The sequence below is a fragment of the Saccostrea echinata genome, unplaced genomic scaffold (genome assembly GCF_033153115.1).
Source record: "Saccostrea echinata isolate AGI-Se365-2 ecotype Australia unplaced genomic scaffold, CSIRO_AGI_Sech_v1 ptg000015l, whole genome shotgun sequence".
Lineage (NCBI taxonomy): Eukaryota > Metazoa > Mollusca > Bivalvia > Ostreida > Ostreidae > Saccostrea > Saccostrea echinata.
In genome coordinates, this window is record NW_026889764.1 from 2,057,388 (window position 1) to 2,075,000 (window position 17,613).

At 33.7% G+C, this 17,613-nt stretch overlaps 2 protein-coding genes across 2 annotated transcripts in view; one reads left to right on the forward strand and one right to left on the reverse strand.

The window, feature by feature from the left end:
• Window positions 1-6,234: 6,234 nt before the first annotated feature.
• LOC133187383 (serine/threonine-protein kinase Nek3-like) overlaps window positions 6,235-17,613 on the forward strand; it is a 22,420-nt gene continuing 11,041 nt past the window's right edge. Inside the window, exons 1-6 of the mRNA XM_061322732.1 lie at window positions 6,235-6,403; window positions 9,175-9,438; window positions 10,105-10,208; window positions 11,889-11,985; window positions 13,814-13,921; window positions 14,436-14,576. Of these exons, the coding sequence (XP_061178716.1) occupies window positions 6,299-6,403; window positions 9,175-9,438; window positions 10,105-10,208; window positions 11,889-11,985; window positions 13,814-13,921; window positions 14,436-14,576 (819 nt within the window). The 5' untranslated portion in view covers window positions 6,235-6,298. The remainder of the gene's footprint in view (window positions 6,404-9,174; window positions 9,439-10,104; window positions 10,209-11,888; window positions 11,986-13,813; window positions 13,922-14,435; window positions 14,577-17,613) is intronic.
• LOC133187385 (uncharacterized) lies at window positions 15,292-17,533 on the reverse strand. The gene is made up of 2 exons (XM_061322733.1): window positions 16,433-17,533; window positions 15,292-15,894 (listed from the first exon to the last, which is right to left on the reverse strand). The coding sequence occupies exons 1-2, from the start codon at window positions 17,445-17,447 to the stop codon at window positions 15,329-15,331; spliced, it is 1,581 nt and encodes a 526-aa protein (XP_061178717.1). The 5' UTR covers window positions 17,448-17,533; the 3' UTR covers window positions 15,292-15,328.

Sequence of the window (17,613 nt, forward strand, 5' to 3'; positions counted from 1 at the left end):
AGTTTTCAGGAATAAACTATAACACAATATTTTGTAAACATGTATTATTTATTATATCTATAATATAATATAATATAATAATACGTGTACACGCTGAAATAAAATGCAAAAATTCATTCGTACATGTACTTTGCAAAAACTTAACATTTGTCGTACTTTTTTTTCTTTTTCCATAAGAAGAATAATTATGCTTAATCTCCGTAAAAACAATGGAGTGTCTCAATAGATCTTTTTAGCAAGATTTTATAGCTAGAAGATTACAAAGCTATTATTCGTATGCAATATCATATTCATTCAAAACGGGCCATTGGAATTCAGTGGGATTTCAAAGAAATATTCATTTAAAACTAATCTTCTAACAAACAACAAGGCAATACGCAAACAATCTTGTGTAGATGTAATTTTAGATTTCTTTAACTAAATGTCAAATAGATCATACATGTATATATATATATATATATATATATATGTTGATAAGTTAAATTCTTGGTACAGTAAAAAATACTTAAATAAATGAAAACAGAATGCTACAGTCCAAATTAAATAAAATCTTTACTGTTAGCGCTTTCAGCCATGTTGGCTCTTCAGACAGTTATGAAATGTTCAAAACGTTGCCAATAACGTTGCTAATGACGTCGTAAAAATCTTAGGTATTATGACGTCACAATGAAGTTTGTGGTAGCGGCTACATGAACTTTTTCAACGCAGTTAAAATACAATGTATAATTAAAGCATAGAAATAATATAAAATCTGTGAACACATAATCTATCATTTGCGATTTAGTTTTGGATTAAACAGTCTTATAAAATAGTCCTCTTTGGTTACACGGGCGCTTTCATCCGATGTCCACATTTTGTAGAACGGGAAAATCTTAAATTTTCCTTTACCACACTCAGCAAAATGTTCTGAACATGGGGTGCATCTGACAGTTTCGTCCCTTATATGTTGTTTGTGAACCCTAACTCGTGCGTTGAGTTGATTTGTCTGCCCTATATAATGTTCTCCACAGGTAGGGCATATTGCACAGTAAATCAAATTTGAAGATTTACAATTCATACTGGTATTTGGTTTTAAAATTTTCCCGTTTTTAAGTGTAATATGTTCGCCCTCCTGAATGAAATCACACGTTCCACATCGGGGGTCACCACACTTTTTGACGACTCTCTGGTTGCTAGAGGAAAAACAAAGTCGCCCCTACATATGCTTGTTTAGTTATGGGATTTCTAGAAGAAAAACTTTACACTATTTTACCGGAAACCTTTGATCTGGACTTTACGCAGTATATTAAAGAGAATTGGAAAAGGTACTTGGATGATTGCTTCATCTTTTGGACAAGGAGTGAAGAGGATCTTAGAAAATTCCATTCGGTCATTAATGAATTACACGATTCAATTAATTTCACAAATGACATGAATCGTGATTCACTTCCTTTTCTAGATATACTCATAATAAAAAAACGGAGAAGATATTTCTACAGACCTATTCTGTAAAGAAACAGATACTCACCAATACTTGGACTTTCGTTCCTGCCATCCGTCACATACAAAAAGGAACATTCCATACAATATGGCCAGACGTATTTGTACCATTGTGACCGAGCCTACTCTACGCTTGAAAAGACTCCAAGAATTAAAACAACACCTGAGGCGACAAAACTATCCAATAAACCTTATTGAGGACGGAATCAACCGGGCAAAAGACATACCAATAACCAAATTAAGAAAAAGTCGCCATCCAGAGGAAAACGACGTAGAGAACATCCCATTTGTGATAACTCATAACCCACGTAACCACAATATTCTAAATTCAGCGAAACGATTTTTTCCAATATTAGAACAATCTGAAAACAAGAAAAATCTTCTGGACAAATCGTCAATAATTAACAGCAGAAGACAAGCACCAAACCTGAGGCGGATTTTAACCAAAGCGAAATTTTCCTCTAGCAACCAGAGAGTCGTCAAAAAGTGTGGTGACCCCCGATGTGGAACGTGTGATTTCATTCAGGAGGGCGAACATATTACACTTAAAAACGGGAAAATTTTAAAACCAAATACCAGTATGAATTGTAAATCTTCAAATTTGATTTACTGTGCAATATGCCCTACCTGTGGAGAACATTATATAGGGCAGACAAATCAACTCAACGCACGAGTTAGGGTTCACAAACAACATATAAGGGACGAAACTGTCAGATGCACCCCATGTTCAGAACATTTTGCTGAGTGTGGTAAAGGAAAATTTAAGATTTTCCCGTTCTACAAAATGTGGACATCGGATGAAAGCGCCCGTGTAACCAAAGAGGACTATTTTATAAGACTGTTTAATCCAAAACTAAATCGCAAATGATAGATTATGTGTTCACAGATTTTATATTATTTCTATGCTTTAATTATACATTGTATTTTAACTGCGTTGAAAAAGTTCATGTAGCCGCTACCACAAACTTCATTGTGACGTCATAATACCTAAGATTTTTACGACGTCATTAGCAACGTTATTGGCAACGTTTTGAACTTTTCATAACTGTCTGAAGAGCCAACATGGCTGAAAGCGCTAACAGTAAAGATTTTATTTAATTTGGACTGTAGCATTCTGTTTTCATTTATTTAATTATATATATATATATATATATATATATATATATATATATATATATATATATATATATATATATATATATATATATATATATATATGCTTACACATGTTACAACAATCAACAATCAATGCAGTAACATGAGTTTGCCTAATAACAATTATTTTTAATCTCGTTCCGACATCTTAATGGACAACATTGCCTCCAGATGTAACCATCAAGCTGAGGTATGTGTGTCACAACATAAAAATATTCAACTCCTGTAAAGGAAATCATTCAAATAATATATAGAGGATATTCAATGTTTTGTAGATGAATATGGAATTTATTTCACGAGTGGGACAGGATTTTTTGATATTTTCACGAGTGCGAAGCACGAGTGAAAATATAAAAAAAATTCTGTCTCACGAGTGAAATAAATTCCATATTCATCTACAAAATATTGAATTTTCTGTTTATTACAATTTCTGTGGTTTTCCCTTTGCCTCTGTCTTTTTTTAACACAGTGTCATAGGCTTGACGTCATACATGTAGTTGAGCGGTTGAGACGTCATAGCTTAGCAGTTGTGAGATTGAAAACATTACATAGCATGGATTTTAGCAACATATTTGGGAAGAAATTTGTAGTTTTAGCTCTATCAAGATAGTAGTTACTATCTCTATATTATTACAGGCCAGAAATTATTTTTACTTACTTTGTATCCTTTCACACTGTGAGAGAATATCATTTTGGTATCCTTTCACACTGTGAGAGAATATCACTTTTATTCAATAAATAAATCACAGTATTTCACTGTTGAAAATGTAATAAAAAGGTATACTACAGTTCTGCATGTGGGCAATTAACATAATTTTTATTAACCAACAAAAAGTAAGGAGTACTTATAGTTTGGACTTTGGACGTAACCTACAGTGTATATATACATACACTAGTGGTCCTGTATCTTCCAAATACATAGTGATCTTCTTTTCTTTGATAAACATTGTTTCTGCACAGTCAATTTGTACCCTTTAGACTTTATTTAAACTGCATACTAAGGATTCAGATCCTTTTATGCATGCAGTTAGAGTGGTCTGTCATGATTTTGATCTGAAATAAAATGAATTGAAATTTAGTCTGTATTCTTCAAATTATATTACGACATGAAATATTTTCTATAAATTCCATTTCCATGATTTCCTAACAGTGGTAACTGTTCGAATCATCTTTTAACTGTTTATTTTGTGTTGGTTTGTGTGTAATTCAGTCAAATATAAAATCATTTACGCACAGTCTAATACATTTTATTTTTATTAAAGCCCTCTCCATAGTTTATGATATTGCTTTTTGCTAGTTCGAGCCCCGTCTTGGTCTAGGTCTAGGTATTTTCACCCGAGCAAATTGATTGATCATCACAATAAAACCAAAAAACTAGACAGTTTTCCTTATATTTACATTTTTACCGGATCCTTGATTCTATATAAAAAAAACAATAATAAGAAATATCAGCATCCCCGCCAGGTGTATTACTAAGCAACACGCAGCGAAAAAGCATGCAGTTCTGTCACGTGCGGAGCAAATAGCTTTATGGGTTTATAAGGCTATTACCTTATATGTAGTTTTATCTCAGAGAAAGGCATTGGAAAATGTAATCTGAGGCTATGAATAATTTAGAGTTCTTATCATATATCAACATATTGCTTAGTTACTCGCACCTTCGCACTCTAGCCTTTAGGGCGAAGATGCGAGAGTGCGAAGTTGCGAAGGCGAAAGTGCGAATTTGCGAAGGCGAAGGAGCGAAAGTGCGAAGATGCAAAGGCGAAGCGCGAAGATGCGAAGGCGAGAGTGCGAGGGTGCGAAGGCGAAGGAGCGATACTAATATCGCACTTTCGCTTTCGCAACTTCGCACTTTCGCCTTGGCATTTTACTTCTGTGGAGCTCTTTATCGTTATGATCGAGTTAATTTTAGTGGGCTCTTGGATGTTATTGGTACGCATGCGCTAGATTAGTGTGACGGCGCCAAAATGGATGCTAAGCAATGGTTGAAATTCATTGTACAATGACGTTTTTACTAACGAATATACACTTGCTATTTTATGAAACGAGAAATAGTGTAATTGATCACTGGACACTCTAATTTTATATACAATGGTAGATTATATAATGTAATGATGGTAAATGATTGTTGTAATTGGTGCATGGTGCACGAGCAAAATTATAGATATATATATAAGTGGTGGTGTGCATCACAGTCTCAACTAAAGGACAGGGAATATAAGATTTTATCATGATCCATAAACTGTATAAAAAAAAAAAAAAAAAAAAAAAAGATTTGATTTTTATATCCTGGTGTAATATAAATGTGCATATATGCAGTAGATATACTTCGATCTACAATGTAAGCGTACGATAGAGAACTCCACAAAAAAGGAGAAGGCAAAAGTGCGAAGGTACGAAGGCGAAAATGCGAAGTTGCAAAGGAGCGATACTAGTTTCGCTCATTCGCCTTCGCACCTTCGCACTTTCGCCCTCGCAACTTCGCGCTTCGCCGTCGCATTTTTGCACTTTCGCTCCTTCGCCTTCGCAACTTCGCACTTTCGCATCTTCGCCCTAAAGGCGAGTGCAAAGGTGCGAGCGACCCCAACGGAACACCATACATATGGTATGACACAATTTCTCCGTAAAAATTGCAATTTTTATCCCATTCTGTAAGTTCTATGAAATTTTATTGTAGATTTTATATGAAATGTCCAAACAATTAAGGGGCTGTATTGACGTCAAAAAGGGGGAGGATTTTTCCAACATTCTATAAAGTTTCACCCCTGGAAAAACTGGTATAGACCTAGGAAATGTTTTAACAGGCTACAGAGAAATAAAATGCATCCAAAGTACTTGTTTTTAAAGGCCAAAAAATATTACAAAGATGAGAGATGCACAGTGAATGTCGATTTTTTAGTCAGGGTGTTCAAAGTTTGTCACGTCGAAAAGTGACGTTGATCATGTGTGAAACATGTAGATATTGCTAATGCTTCCTGCTCTGTAATAATAAAACCAGTGAATAACTTAATGGTGGCCCTATAATGGTACCTTAGTTCATTATACAGGCTTGATACGCTAGCAAAGTGTTCATTAAGTAGGTTAATTAAGTTACTCAAGTTTCTTTTTCGATAGGATGGTAGTATATATACATGTACATGATTCTGATACATCATTAAAACCAGACCGTTGTCTGGCAATGAAATATTATTTTAGAGGAAAATCTGCACTAATTTTCGTTATGCCATTAAAAACAAATGATGAGATTTTTTTTTTTTTTTGATTACTCGTGTAAGCTCTTGAAATCTAAGTCTACAATATTTTTTTACGTAAATTTTGATTTTCTACTATAGGTTACAATTCCGTACAATTTTAGGAGGTATAATTAAAGGGGGTGGGCTCTCGTTTCATTATTTTATACTTCTTTGTCTTCAAATAAACATTTTCCTAAAAGTAAATGACACTCTATTTTGAAAACGAAGTACATAGACTTAATATTTACACCTCTCCACCTTTAAGCGGATCTAACACCAAGTTTAAATGTAGCGAGTACATGTATTTTAATCGGGTTCAATATTCATCGTTTTTCTCATTAATGTATTTTTAGAAGCAGGAAGGTCCTTCGAAACGTTACCAAATGGAAAGTAGATAAATAGAATTGAATGGTCTATCAAAAAGTAAGAAGATGGCAAGCGGAGGTGATCATGATTTTGAACTAGGAGAGACTTTAGGAGAAGGAGCCTTTGGCAAAGTATACTTGTGTTTTGACAGAAATGAACGAAATAAAAAGGTAGGTCTAACGTATACGAGAATACCTTGGGGCCATTGTATGTTATGTATTGTATGTGCAGTTCTAATTGATAATCTAACTAGAATTTGTCTATGGTTTGATTATTAAGTGATAATAAAAACATACAAATTAATTTTCGTCGATTAATAATAGACAACTGGTAGATGTCGTTATTCTACTTTCGATTTGAAAAGGCGTGTTTCTACCTAACTTTATCGATGATATGATTTTTAATATGATAATAATGGTGATATGTTAATGATGATCTTTTAATTTTTTAGAACTTCTCTGGGCATGTTTGCTGACAAATAGTCACTATCATGATGGTTATGGACTCAGAGCTCCAGATAATTTTTTACAACAAAGTGTATTTACTCCCTTATTTTCAAATCAATACAGATTCTGCTTCTCAGCAAACTAATCAAAGAGTATTTTGTTAATCTATTGCTCTTTTAACATCTAATGTGATTTTTAGCTTGTTATCCAAAATGTGTTTTTGAAAGAGGAATGTAAAAAACGGACAGTTTCTTCATTAATCAATTAGGTTAATGAAATTTTAAAAATTTTGTTAGCTTTTAGCTATAACCGAGACACATTTTGTTTCTTTCACCAGAAAGATCATACGGTAAGCAAAGTTACCAGGGGCACACAGAACTCCATTTAAGATTAGGCCTATATCAATCGTAGCAAGAGTTTGCTGAGAAAAATATCCTTCCTTTGGCCAGATAAAATTAATCTTTAGATTCTCATCCCCACCTGCCCCTCTCAAAATGTCCAGCCCGTTGTTTTTTTTAAAATTAAAAATATATTAGGTTTTGCTATATTGGCATCGATCGAGGTAATAGTTTTAGAGTTACTCCCCGCTTGCATTAAAAGTCGCGTGGCTCTATTTATAGCACAGGAGCATGCTATAAAAAGCAAAAAAACTTTTGTTTCCATAAAGATTGGAACACTGAGCTGACCTCAATTCACATAATTAATTAAATTGTACTTGCATCATTCAATCCGTAGTACACAGTACTTTCGTAGTGTAATGCTTATTTATGATTGCTAATGCATAATTGTACGCCCTGATATAATTTATAATGCGTATTTTGAAAAATTCAATGCATATTTCTGCAAATACACACCTTATCTGGAGCTCTGTGAACTACATGTGGAGCAAATGTCCAAAATATTAAATTTTTAGCCATTTTCTTTATAGCTCACTTGAGCTGTCAGAAAGCTCAAGTTACATGTAGATTTTTCTGAACATATTTTGTTTTACATCGGTCTAGCTGTCTGTCTGTCAGTCCATCTGTAAACTTTTCACATTATCGACTTCTCCAGAATGATCCTCCAATTCCAACAATGCAGCTAGGTTAGGACTCCCATACTTACATCAACCCACACAGATTCTTAGGAAAACAATTATAATGTCACATTAAAAACAAAAGGAATGAATCTTGATGAATAAATGCTACTCTTACTTTTCATACACACTAAATTACCTTGTTTCTCACAAATAATGCAGAGATGAATCAATGCGCAGCTTAGTTATCTTGACATAGTAAGTCCATCAGAATGTAGAATATGAGCTTGATCTAGCTGTACTGACTGAGATGACGTCACTGACTAGTTTGACACACAGTTTCTCTCTACTTGAGCTGTGGATCAAACTATTATCATATCTTGTAAATATGAAAATTAAAATGAAACAAACATGATCTGACCAAAATGAAGACATATCCTTCAATAAATAAATCAATAATTTATGTTCCAATTACTGACCTTATATTAAGCTGAGTAAGGCATTAACGCACTAGAATGACAGGCACAGCCCCTCGAAAATCTCAAAAGTTCAACAATATCTGCTCCACTATAAATTATGCGTTTTTAAACGTGAATAGCTATTATCCCTACTATTTTGAAAAGTGCTGGAAGCTGGTTGTGTGCTGTTGCTAAATGTTCCATAATTTAACATTACTTCAATGGGTATTAATTATGTCTATGTGGAAAGTTTATCGAAGACCACTAAATTTTACTCAATTCCCATTGACCCAAGCATGACAAAGTTGCTCCCAGCACTCTTCCTGTAAAGGAATTTGTCTTTTAATAAATTTCAAAGAAAACACAATCAATTTCATAGCAGAAAAATGATATTCGTATATTGTTGAACTTTTATGATATTTCTGTCTATACACTTTTTTTTCTAATTTTAAACTTGTCACGTGACAAACAGCTGATGTACATGACATCCCTTAGGTAAATCTTAATTAGCAAAGACCCAATATATAATAATGGAAATAGCAGAATTCCCATTCAGCAAAACTCATGCTGTTTAAAAAAAATACCAACACTATAATCATTTTCTTGAAATATTTTAAAGCAAATATATTTCCTCTGGGCTTCCTTAACCTAGCTGCGAAAACTTACCACAGAGCATCCTTTGGTAAACATGGTTAAGGGAAATCAAGTTTATAAAAATGAAGGGCCATTACAGGCCTGACTTAAAGAGGACATGATCGAGAACAGGCAAAAATAGGCTGGGAGTCTCATAGCAGTCATATAATATGCGAATCCGTAGGTTGTGTAAATTCAAGTTTGTTCAAATCATGGTCCTTAGGATAAAGTGGGGGCACTGTTCTGAATAGAAGGAGAGCCAAGGTGACTGGTGTGAGCATTTTGACCCATGGGACTCTTGTCTAAAGTCTTCAGAACCTAAAATTTTCAATATATCATTATTTGTCATGTCAGTCGACTAGTTGAACATTTGGTATGTATCTTTTCAGTATGCTATGAAAGTAATTGACCTGACAAAATCAACAGATGATGAACGTGAACTAGCGGAAAAAGAAGCAAGTTTGCTGACAGATTTACAGCATGAATTTATTCTACATGCAGTTACATCATTTCAAGAGAAAGGTGCATTATGTATAGTGACAGAATTCTGTGATCAGGGGGATTTGTCACAATTTCTGGAAAGAAGATGTGGGAAATCTTTAGATGAACAACGAATTGTAGAGTGGTTTCGACAGATATGCAGTGCTTTACAGGTACAGTTTGAAAAAAAAAAAGTTAACATTTTACGCAACTAACCATGTTTACATTTCCAACTGTTTTCTCTGTGATGACGCTGAGAAAGTTAGGTGTGTTGATTTCTCCATAATTACAACTGAATGTAAATTTTGCCATGTGAAAGGTCAAGTGCTTAATATGCATATCAGTCTCTTGCGGATGTCTCTGTGTCTGACATCAGTGGGCGGGGACTATGCAAATTAACATGGACTACCTTGTGTATTTTAAATCTGTTAGACAGCATTTATTATTTATATAAATTTACACTTTTATTTCACATATAAATATAAGGAAATACTGTCTAGTTTGTTGGGTATGCCAACAACACCAACGATAGTTAAAAAAAAATTTGATAATTTATGCATAAGTAGACAGTGATTCTTTATTAACCAACGTTTTTACTGAACACTTCTTACTCTTCAATAGCTTGAAAACATTTCTTGTATAATATAGAAATATAGTTAATGCTTATGCAGTGTTTATTTATTGAAGTTTTTGGAACTTTGTTAGAAAGTTTGCTTTCATCATGTTCATATAAACTTTTTTTAATCAATATCTGTGCTAATGTAGGAAGAATTTCTTCCATTTCTTAGAAATGTATGTAACACATTTCTGATCTTTGTACAAATTGTTTTTTTTTTCAGTATCTACACAGCAGGAATGTCTTGCACAGGGATATGAAGACACAGAATGTCTTCCTGACTGGTGAAGATATGACGGCAAAGCTTGGTGATCTTGGATTGGCCAAGTATGTTAATTGTTTTGTTGATAAGTATGCATAAACCATTCTAATAAGATTTTAATTTAATAAGATTGAAAAAAAAATCATTCTCCTCTGATAGAACAAGACTCAAAGATGTGCTTTAATTAAACAATACAATGCTTTCTTTGTTTGTTAGTACAGGAATTAACATTGCAGCTATTGCAGAAAAAGACATAACCCACTTAAATTTTTTTCTGCAACATCTAGATCTGCAACTGTTAATTCCTGTACTAAAAAAACAAAGAAAGATATACATTTTATTGTTTAGTTTATGTCTGTATGAATAATCATATAAACATATGATAAAGTAGGTTTAAGAATGTTAAATATTGTATTATTGATATAAAACATTGTATGTTTCATTGATTGAAAAGCAAACTGCCAAAGAAATCTATACAGGTAGCTTGAAAAAAAACAGTTTCAAACTAGTTTTCTGGCATTTACTGATTGTTGAAAGCTGTGGAGAAAATCTTCAGTGGATGTAAATATTACTGTGAATTCTCTAATCAAGATTTATTTGCTTGCAAGAAATATCTTTGAGTTTCTTGACCTTCTTTTACTTGCAAATATTTCTATTTGTGAACCATTTATTTAGTTGACTATACTTTTGTAGTATTTTTTCTCAATCACAAAAATTAAGAATGGAGTTCAAACTGCCTGATCACGAATAAAAGCTAGTGGTGAATGATACAGTATCTCAGATATTGTTATCTCAAGTTAGAAGTTCCAGCCATGTTTTCTTTACCTATTTTAATTTTAATCTCAATATTTTGAACCCACAGATATTTTTTTTTTGGTCTCATAGAGTTGGAGATAACCAGGTTTGACTGTAGTTGGTTTACAGTACTGACATGATTTGTTTGGAGATAAGATTGTTGTACTGTTGTTGGTTTACAGTACTGTAATGATTCGTTTGGAGATAACCAGGTTTGACTGTAGTTGGTTTATAGCTGTAATGATTTATTTGGAAATAACCAAGTTTGACTGTTGTTTGTTTACCATATACTGTAATGATTTGTTTGGAGATAACTAGGTTTGACTGTAGTTGGTTAACAGTACTGTTATGATTTGTTGGAGATAACCAGGTTTGACTGTTGTTGGTTTGCAGTAATGTAATGATTTGTTTGGAGATAACCAGGCTTGACTGTTGTTGGTTTACAGTACTGTAATGATTTGTTTGGAGATAACCAGGTTTGACTGTAGTTGGTTAACAGTACTGTTATGATTTGTTGGAGATAACCAGGTTTGACTGTAGTTGGTTAACAGTACTGTAATGATTTGTTTGGAGATAACAAGGTTTGACTGTTGTTGGTTTACAGTACTGAAATGATTTATTTGGAGATAACCAGGTTTGACTGCTGTTGTTTACAGTATACTGTAATGATTTGTTTGGAGATAACCAGGTTTGACTGTTGTTGGTTTACAGTATACTTTAATGATTTGTTTGGAGATAACCAGGTTTGATTTTGTTGTTGGTTTGCAGTACTGTAATGATTTGTTAGGAGGTTTGACTGTTGTTGGTTTATAGTATGCTGTAATGATTTATTTAGAGATAACAAGGTTTGACTGTAGTTGGTTTACAGTACTGTAATGATTTGTTTGGAGATAACCGGGTTTGACTGTTGTTGGTTTACAGTACTGAAATGGTTTGTTTATAAATTACAGAGTCCTGGAGAGACCCACAGCCAAAGCTGTAACCTTTTGTGGCAGTCCTTACTACATGAGTCCAGAAATATTTGCCTGTAAACCATATGATTCAAAGGTATTGATCAAAAAATATAAAATGCTTGTTTTCTTCTAAATATACATGTAACCGGCATTGGGTAGGTTGTCCCAGTAGCTAAGTGGTTAGAGCACCCGCGTGGTTAGCGGGAGGTCCCTTGTTCGAGTCCCAGTCTGACCGACATTTTTCCCGGCCTGTTACATTTGGCGCCCAACGTATAAAATATACAAAAGGAAACATATTCAAATTATCTATCTATGGGACAAGGCCCATTCCATGAAACACCAAAATAATAGCGAAAGGATGCTTTATTTACATATCTTTTAACAAATACTATACACTGTACTATACATAATATTATACTCGTAATTCAAATAAATATATTCTGAGTTGAAATGCTTTATATTTAGTTTTATTCATATTTAAACTTTCACTCTTCTTTCATACAGTGATATTAGCTAAATAGACTTATTATAAAGATATAGAATGTTAATAAAGTAAATACTTACTGTCAGGTCTGGTCTAAAGGTCTCAAAGTCTTTGTCTAGAAAATCTCTCTAAATTTACACATAGCCAACCTGACCAAAATCTCTGAATAGTTTAACTGAGAACAACTCAGAACCAACAAAACTTTCAACCAATAAAATTACAGAACCCTAATGTCCTAACCTTTGAACTCTATCGCTCACCAAGTAAATAAAGGGGTGGATCTGGGATTTGTATTAAATCATAAAATCTTATTTAATTTCATTTATATCCATTTAAAACACACTGCTACACTTTGACATATCCACTGTACATGTACAAGTATTGGAAATTAAGATACTGAAGTTCCACTGTTTCTTCAATTTATTTACAACTTATATACCTGTAAACTTTGGGTGGGTGGAATGGCATATCAGTTTAAGGTATGTCACTCCAGACACCAGTTTTATCAAGGATTTTTGAGAGCCTGGTATACTTTAGATAACTACTCATATAGTATGACTCAAAATCGCAATGAAAACTTGGCGTCATTGTGGGTCATACTGATCAACTGTACGATTAACTTGACCTTTTTGCACTTAAATTGTAATATTTAGGTTAATCACTTGAACCTTTATCATATTTTACCAGATGTAATCATGGCAATAAATGCATGTATATTCTTATTTTATGTTCAGTATAATTTGAATATTATTTATTATCGTAAAAATCCTGCAAATTAATGCATATAAATTATTGTGTGACCTTTTTGCACTAAAATATTTCAGTTTTGGGGTATTAATCTAAATGGACAATATAATATTTTCTTGTATCAAGCTTTTTATGACTTAAATGCTGATTGGTTTGAAGTATGTACATGTATAATTACGAAAAGAAAAGTTGGGCCCAGTGATATAGATTTTGAGATATTGGTCAAAATATGTGATTTTCAGACAAAAGACAAAGTAAATTTTATTTGACTTCTTCAATATATCTTCATTTCTTGGCAAAGCCTGTTGATTGAATGTGTAAAATTTGTTTAAATTAATTGCAATTTACATTTATTATTCTAAGCTTATATTAACGAAAATAATTTCCAGAGTAAAGGTATATAAAAGTTCCAAAGAGTAAATTTTGAAAATGTGTAGATTTGAAGATTTTTTTTCTAAACATCCTTCCAACTTAAGAAAAAGTCCCCCATAAGTCTTGTTTCTTGAGTTTATGAGGAGTTTTTAAATTGAGTATTGTATAATTTGCATTGGTTAATTCAAATATGTTATAAAAATTGCAGCGCTAGTAATAAATAGTTTGAAGTTAGAGGTTTTGACCAAACTTTTCTCAAATGCTGACAAATGACATACCTTAAGCTAAACAAATGTACATTTGACTGTATTTTTTACAGAGTGACATTTGGGCTATGGGTGTGTGTGTTTATGAAATGGCCACTCTAGAACGACCATTTGATGCCACACTTATGCAGCAACTAGTGTTTAAAATTGTACATGGTCAGGTATGTACAGTCAGCTAGTGTTTCAAATTGTACACAGTCAGGTATGCACAGTCAACTAGTGTTTAAAATTGTACACGGTCAGGTATGAACAGTCAACTAGTGTTTAAAATTGTACATGGTCAGGTATGTACCAGTCAACTAGTGTTTAAAATCGTACACGGTCAGGTATGTACTGTCAACTAGTGTTTAAAATTGTACATGGTCAGGTATGTACAGTCAGCTAGTGTTTAAAATTGTACATGGTCAGGTATGTACAGTTAGCTAGTGTTTAAAATCGTACATGGTTGGGTATGTACAGTCAACTAGTGTTTAAAATTGTACATGGTCAGGTATGTACAGTCAGCTAGTGTTTAAAATTGTACATGGTCAGGTATGTACAGTCAACTAGTGTTTAAAATCATAAGGTGATCTTACTCTCAGAAATGATATATATATATATGCACTAAAGCTTTGTAATGAATGTTATATTTTGATGGAGAATCATTGATTGCAATGTCTAACCTCTATTATACAGTTACCTCCGATGCCAAAAGACAAGTACAGTCCTCAGTTGATTAATCTAATGGAGAGGATGATGTGTCGAGAAACAGACAAGCGGCCGTCTGCCACAGACCTCCTAAATGATGTACTCTTCAAGAATCATGAGAAACCAAAAGTATGTTTATACCAGTATATTTCAACGATATTTTACATAATTATTCAATTCAATTATTTGTGAATGAGTGGCTTTTGTTAGTCCATGGAGATCTGGGTCAGTACATATATACAGTGATCAAATTTTTGTAGATAAATATGTATGATACATGTAGGGATTTTAATGCTGCTTAAGTTGCTTTATGTGATATTTATTCTCAATGTGGGGCCAGAGTAATGTTTTTGAAGCAGGTCCATTCTGTTATAATTTTAAGCCCTTAGAAGTTCGCTTGTACAGGTATGATGGATGATCAATGCATCTAAGAATGCAAGCTACAAGCTCTAGGTTAGGAATACCTAGACAAGCTCACTTTTTAGTTCAAGTACATGTGAGCCAGTGTATGAGAAAAGGGGTCTTATGACATAAAAATCACAAAATCAGATTTTTGCTGATTCTTGTAGAATAAAACGCAAGGAATCAGAATATATAAGTTTTAATAGTATATCTTAATGATAAGTGCTTCATTTTATGGTTACAAAAGAGTGCAAAAATGGCTAAAATGTCATAATCCTGTATTTTGACGTCAAAAACGTCATATATCAACCCCGGTGAAGTTACGGTTTTAATGAACAGAGTACTATTTAAAATTGTTTTTCTTTTGCTTTAATTCTATTTTTTCAAAAAATGTTTAACAATCAATATTTGTTGTTTGTGAAATAAACAAAATATGGCATTTGTCACATTTTTAATGGAAAATAAATAGCCTAGGTAAGCTATTCTTCAGTCTGGGCTGGAGGGCATAATTCATCTTGACATCTTGGACGTACATACGGTCTGACCTTCTTATAAAGATACTGAGCTCTTTCTCTAGACATTCCGAGGGGTGCAAGTTCCCTAGGAAAATTTCCCGGAATCTGCTGAAGTCCATCTGGTTTTGATATTTTGATTTTTTTCTCGGCCGAATCACTATTTTCTTTTACAAATACAAATCCTGGAAAGTCCACATGAAATCGGAAAGAGTGGTATTTTGAAATACCAGGTAATGAGTTGAAAAAACGGCCCAAAAACTCTTTCCAACCGTAGTATTTCCATGTAGACTCTCTTCCGTTGTCGTAGAGAATACCTTTGTTTGTTGTTGAAGAATGATCAAAAACTCTCTGAAGTTCACTCATACTATCACAGTCTGTGAGACGGAACAGCTTTTTTGCCCTTGCAAAACCTGCGTCAATCAGACATCGTGTATGACCAACTACCTGCATCAGGTAAGTAATTTGATGATGCAAACCAGTAATCACTCGCCATGCAAAGTACGCAATCAAAAACTTGTTCTTGTTTTGACCTGAAAATACAGGAACAATAATTTACTAGAGAATGTTGTATTTATCTTTAAATGGCATTTTATCTTGATGTAAGTGAAACGTACAAATACTTTTTTTTATTCATGCACTCAAACATGATTCAAACCCAAATGAAAATTAACAAATACTGTCCGTATACTGCTTAAAATTCTCGCCATTTAGTTTTAAATATACAAGCCCCTAGGTTGCCTTCATACAGAGTCTATATGTCATAAATTATAATATCCCCCCACCCCCCACCCCCACCCCCGGAAATTAACATTAGAGATTTAATATTCTAAAGGCGGAATATTTATTAAAAAAAAATTATAAATGGTACTGCAACAAAATAATATATTAGATTCTTTGTGTTTAAAAAACTTACAACGCATCAATGAGATGAGGTGCTGTTGTAAAACTGCTTTCTTTTGCTTAGTAATATTTCTACATTTAATATTGTACACTGAATTAAAAGATTATTACACATAATCGTGATACGGTTTACGGTTATAAACAGAGAGAGAGAGTGTGTGTGTGTACCTGCACAATTATCAGCATGTATCAAGCACTCTTTTTCTCCATAACCATAGTTGCCAAGGCCATGATGCACCAAGGAAATAACAGTATCTGGACCATGCGAATGCGTTCCATCCAGTCCAAGTGTTTCATTTTCCCCGATCAAGTAGTTATATTGCATAGGTTTGTCGTCAACTCGAAAACCAAATATGTGTACTTTCTTTAAAGTAAGAAAATATAGGGGTCCCATCTGACGTGCATGATGAGGCAAAGCAACACTTTGGCTAAAATCAAACGTATAGTGAACTTTAGTCATATCAGAGGATAACGGTTGGTTATGGTGTTCCTGGCGATCGATATCTTGCAATTCTTCCAGCGAATCTTTAACCAGTTTTTTGTAGAGATATCTTTCCTTTTGTGCTATATCGATGTGATTTTGAAATTCTCTTAAGGCCTCTAATTTGTCTTCTTCTGATCTTGCATCAAGTACCCTCTTCCTCAGCAATTCACATTTATGACAAACATCAAATCGAGGACCGCATATTTTAATATGTGAACAGCAGGAGTTCCATATATTTGTAAATGTGTGGTACTCTACTTTCCTTACATCATCTGTATCACATGCCGACTTGTACTGGCCATGAATAGCTTTCTTCGTCGAATTACAAGGAAGAAAAATGGGAGGCTCATCATCCCTACCTCTAGGGGCTGCAGGCTGAGGGAGGCCGTGTTCCTCGGCGTAGCCCAAAATGAAATTTACCACTCTCTGTACATCGTCAAAACTGACTGCATGCTTCGGCTTCCTTCCATGATTTCCATGTCGTCTAGGGACGGCCCCATTTGCTGAATAATGTTTCAAGAGATTAGAGAGAGACTTTTTCCCGACATCAAATAAACACTGGAAAGTCGATCTACAAATTTTCACATTTCTAAAACTGTAGTGGTACGAGTTCCGGACTCTTGATCCTTTTCGAGTGACAGATGACCCGGCAATGCTAATAGAACCCATGATGTATAAATCTTTTACATCTTTTTCCATTTCTCTAACATTAAATACATGGTCAAGAATTACGGAATTCTCAAACTTTGAAAAGCAACGCTGACCACATTTACAATTTTGTTTAATGTCATTCAGTTCTGAAGGGGTGTCATTTTCATTTTCACTCTCACAGTCAGACAATTCATTTCCTGATTGAGAGAGAACC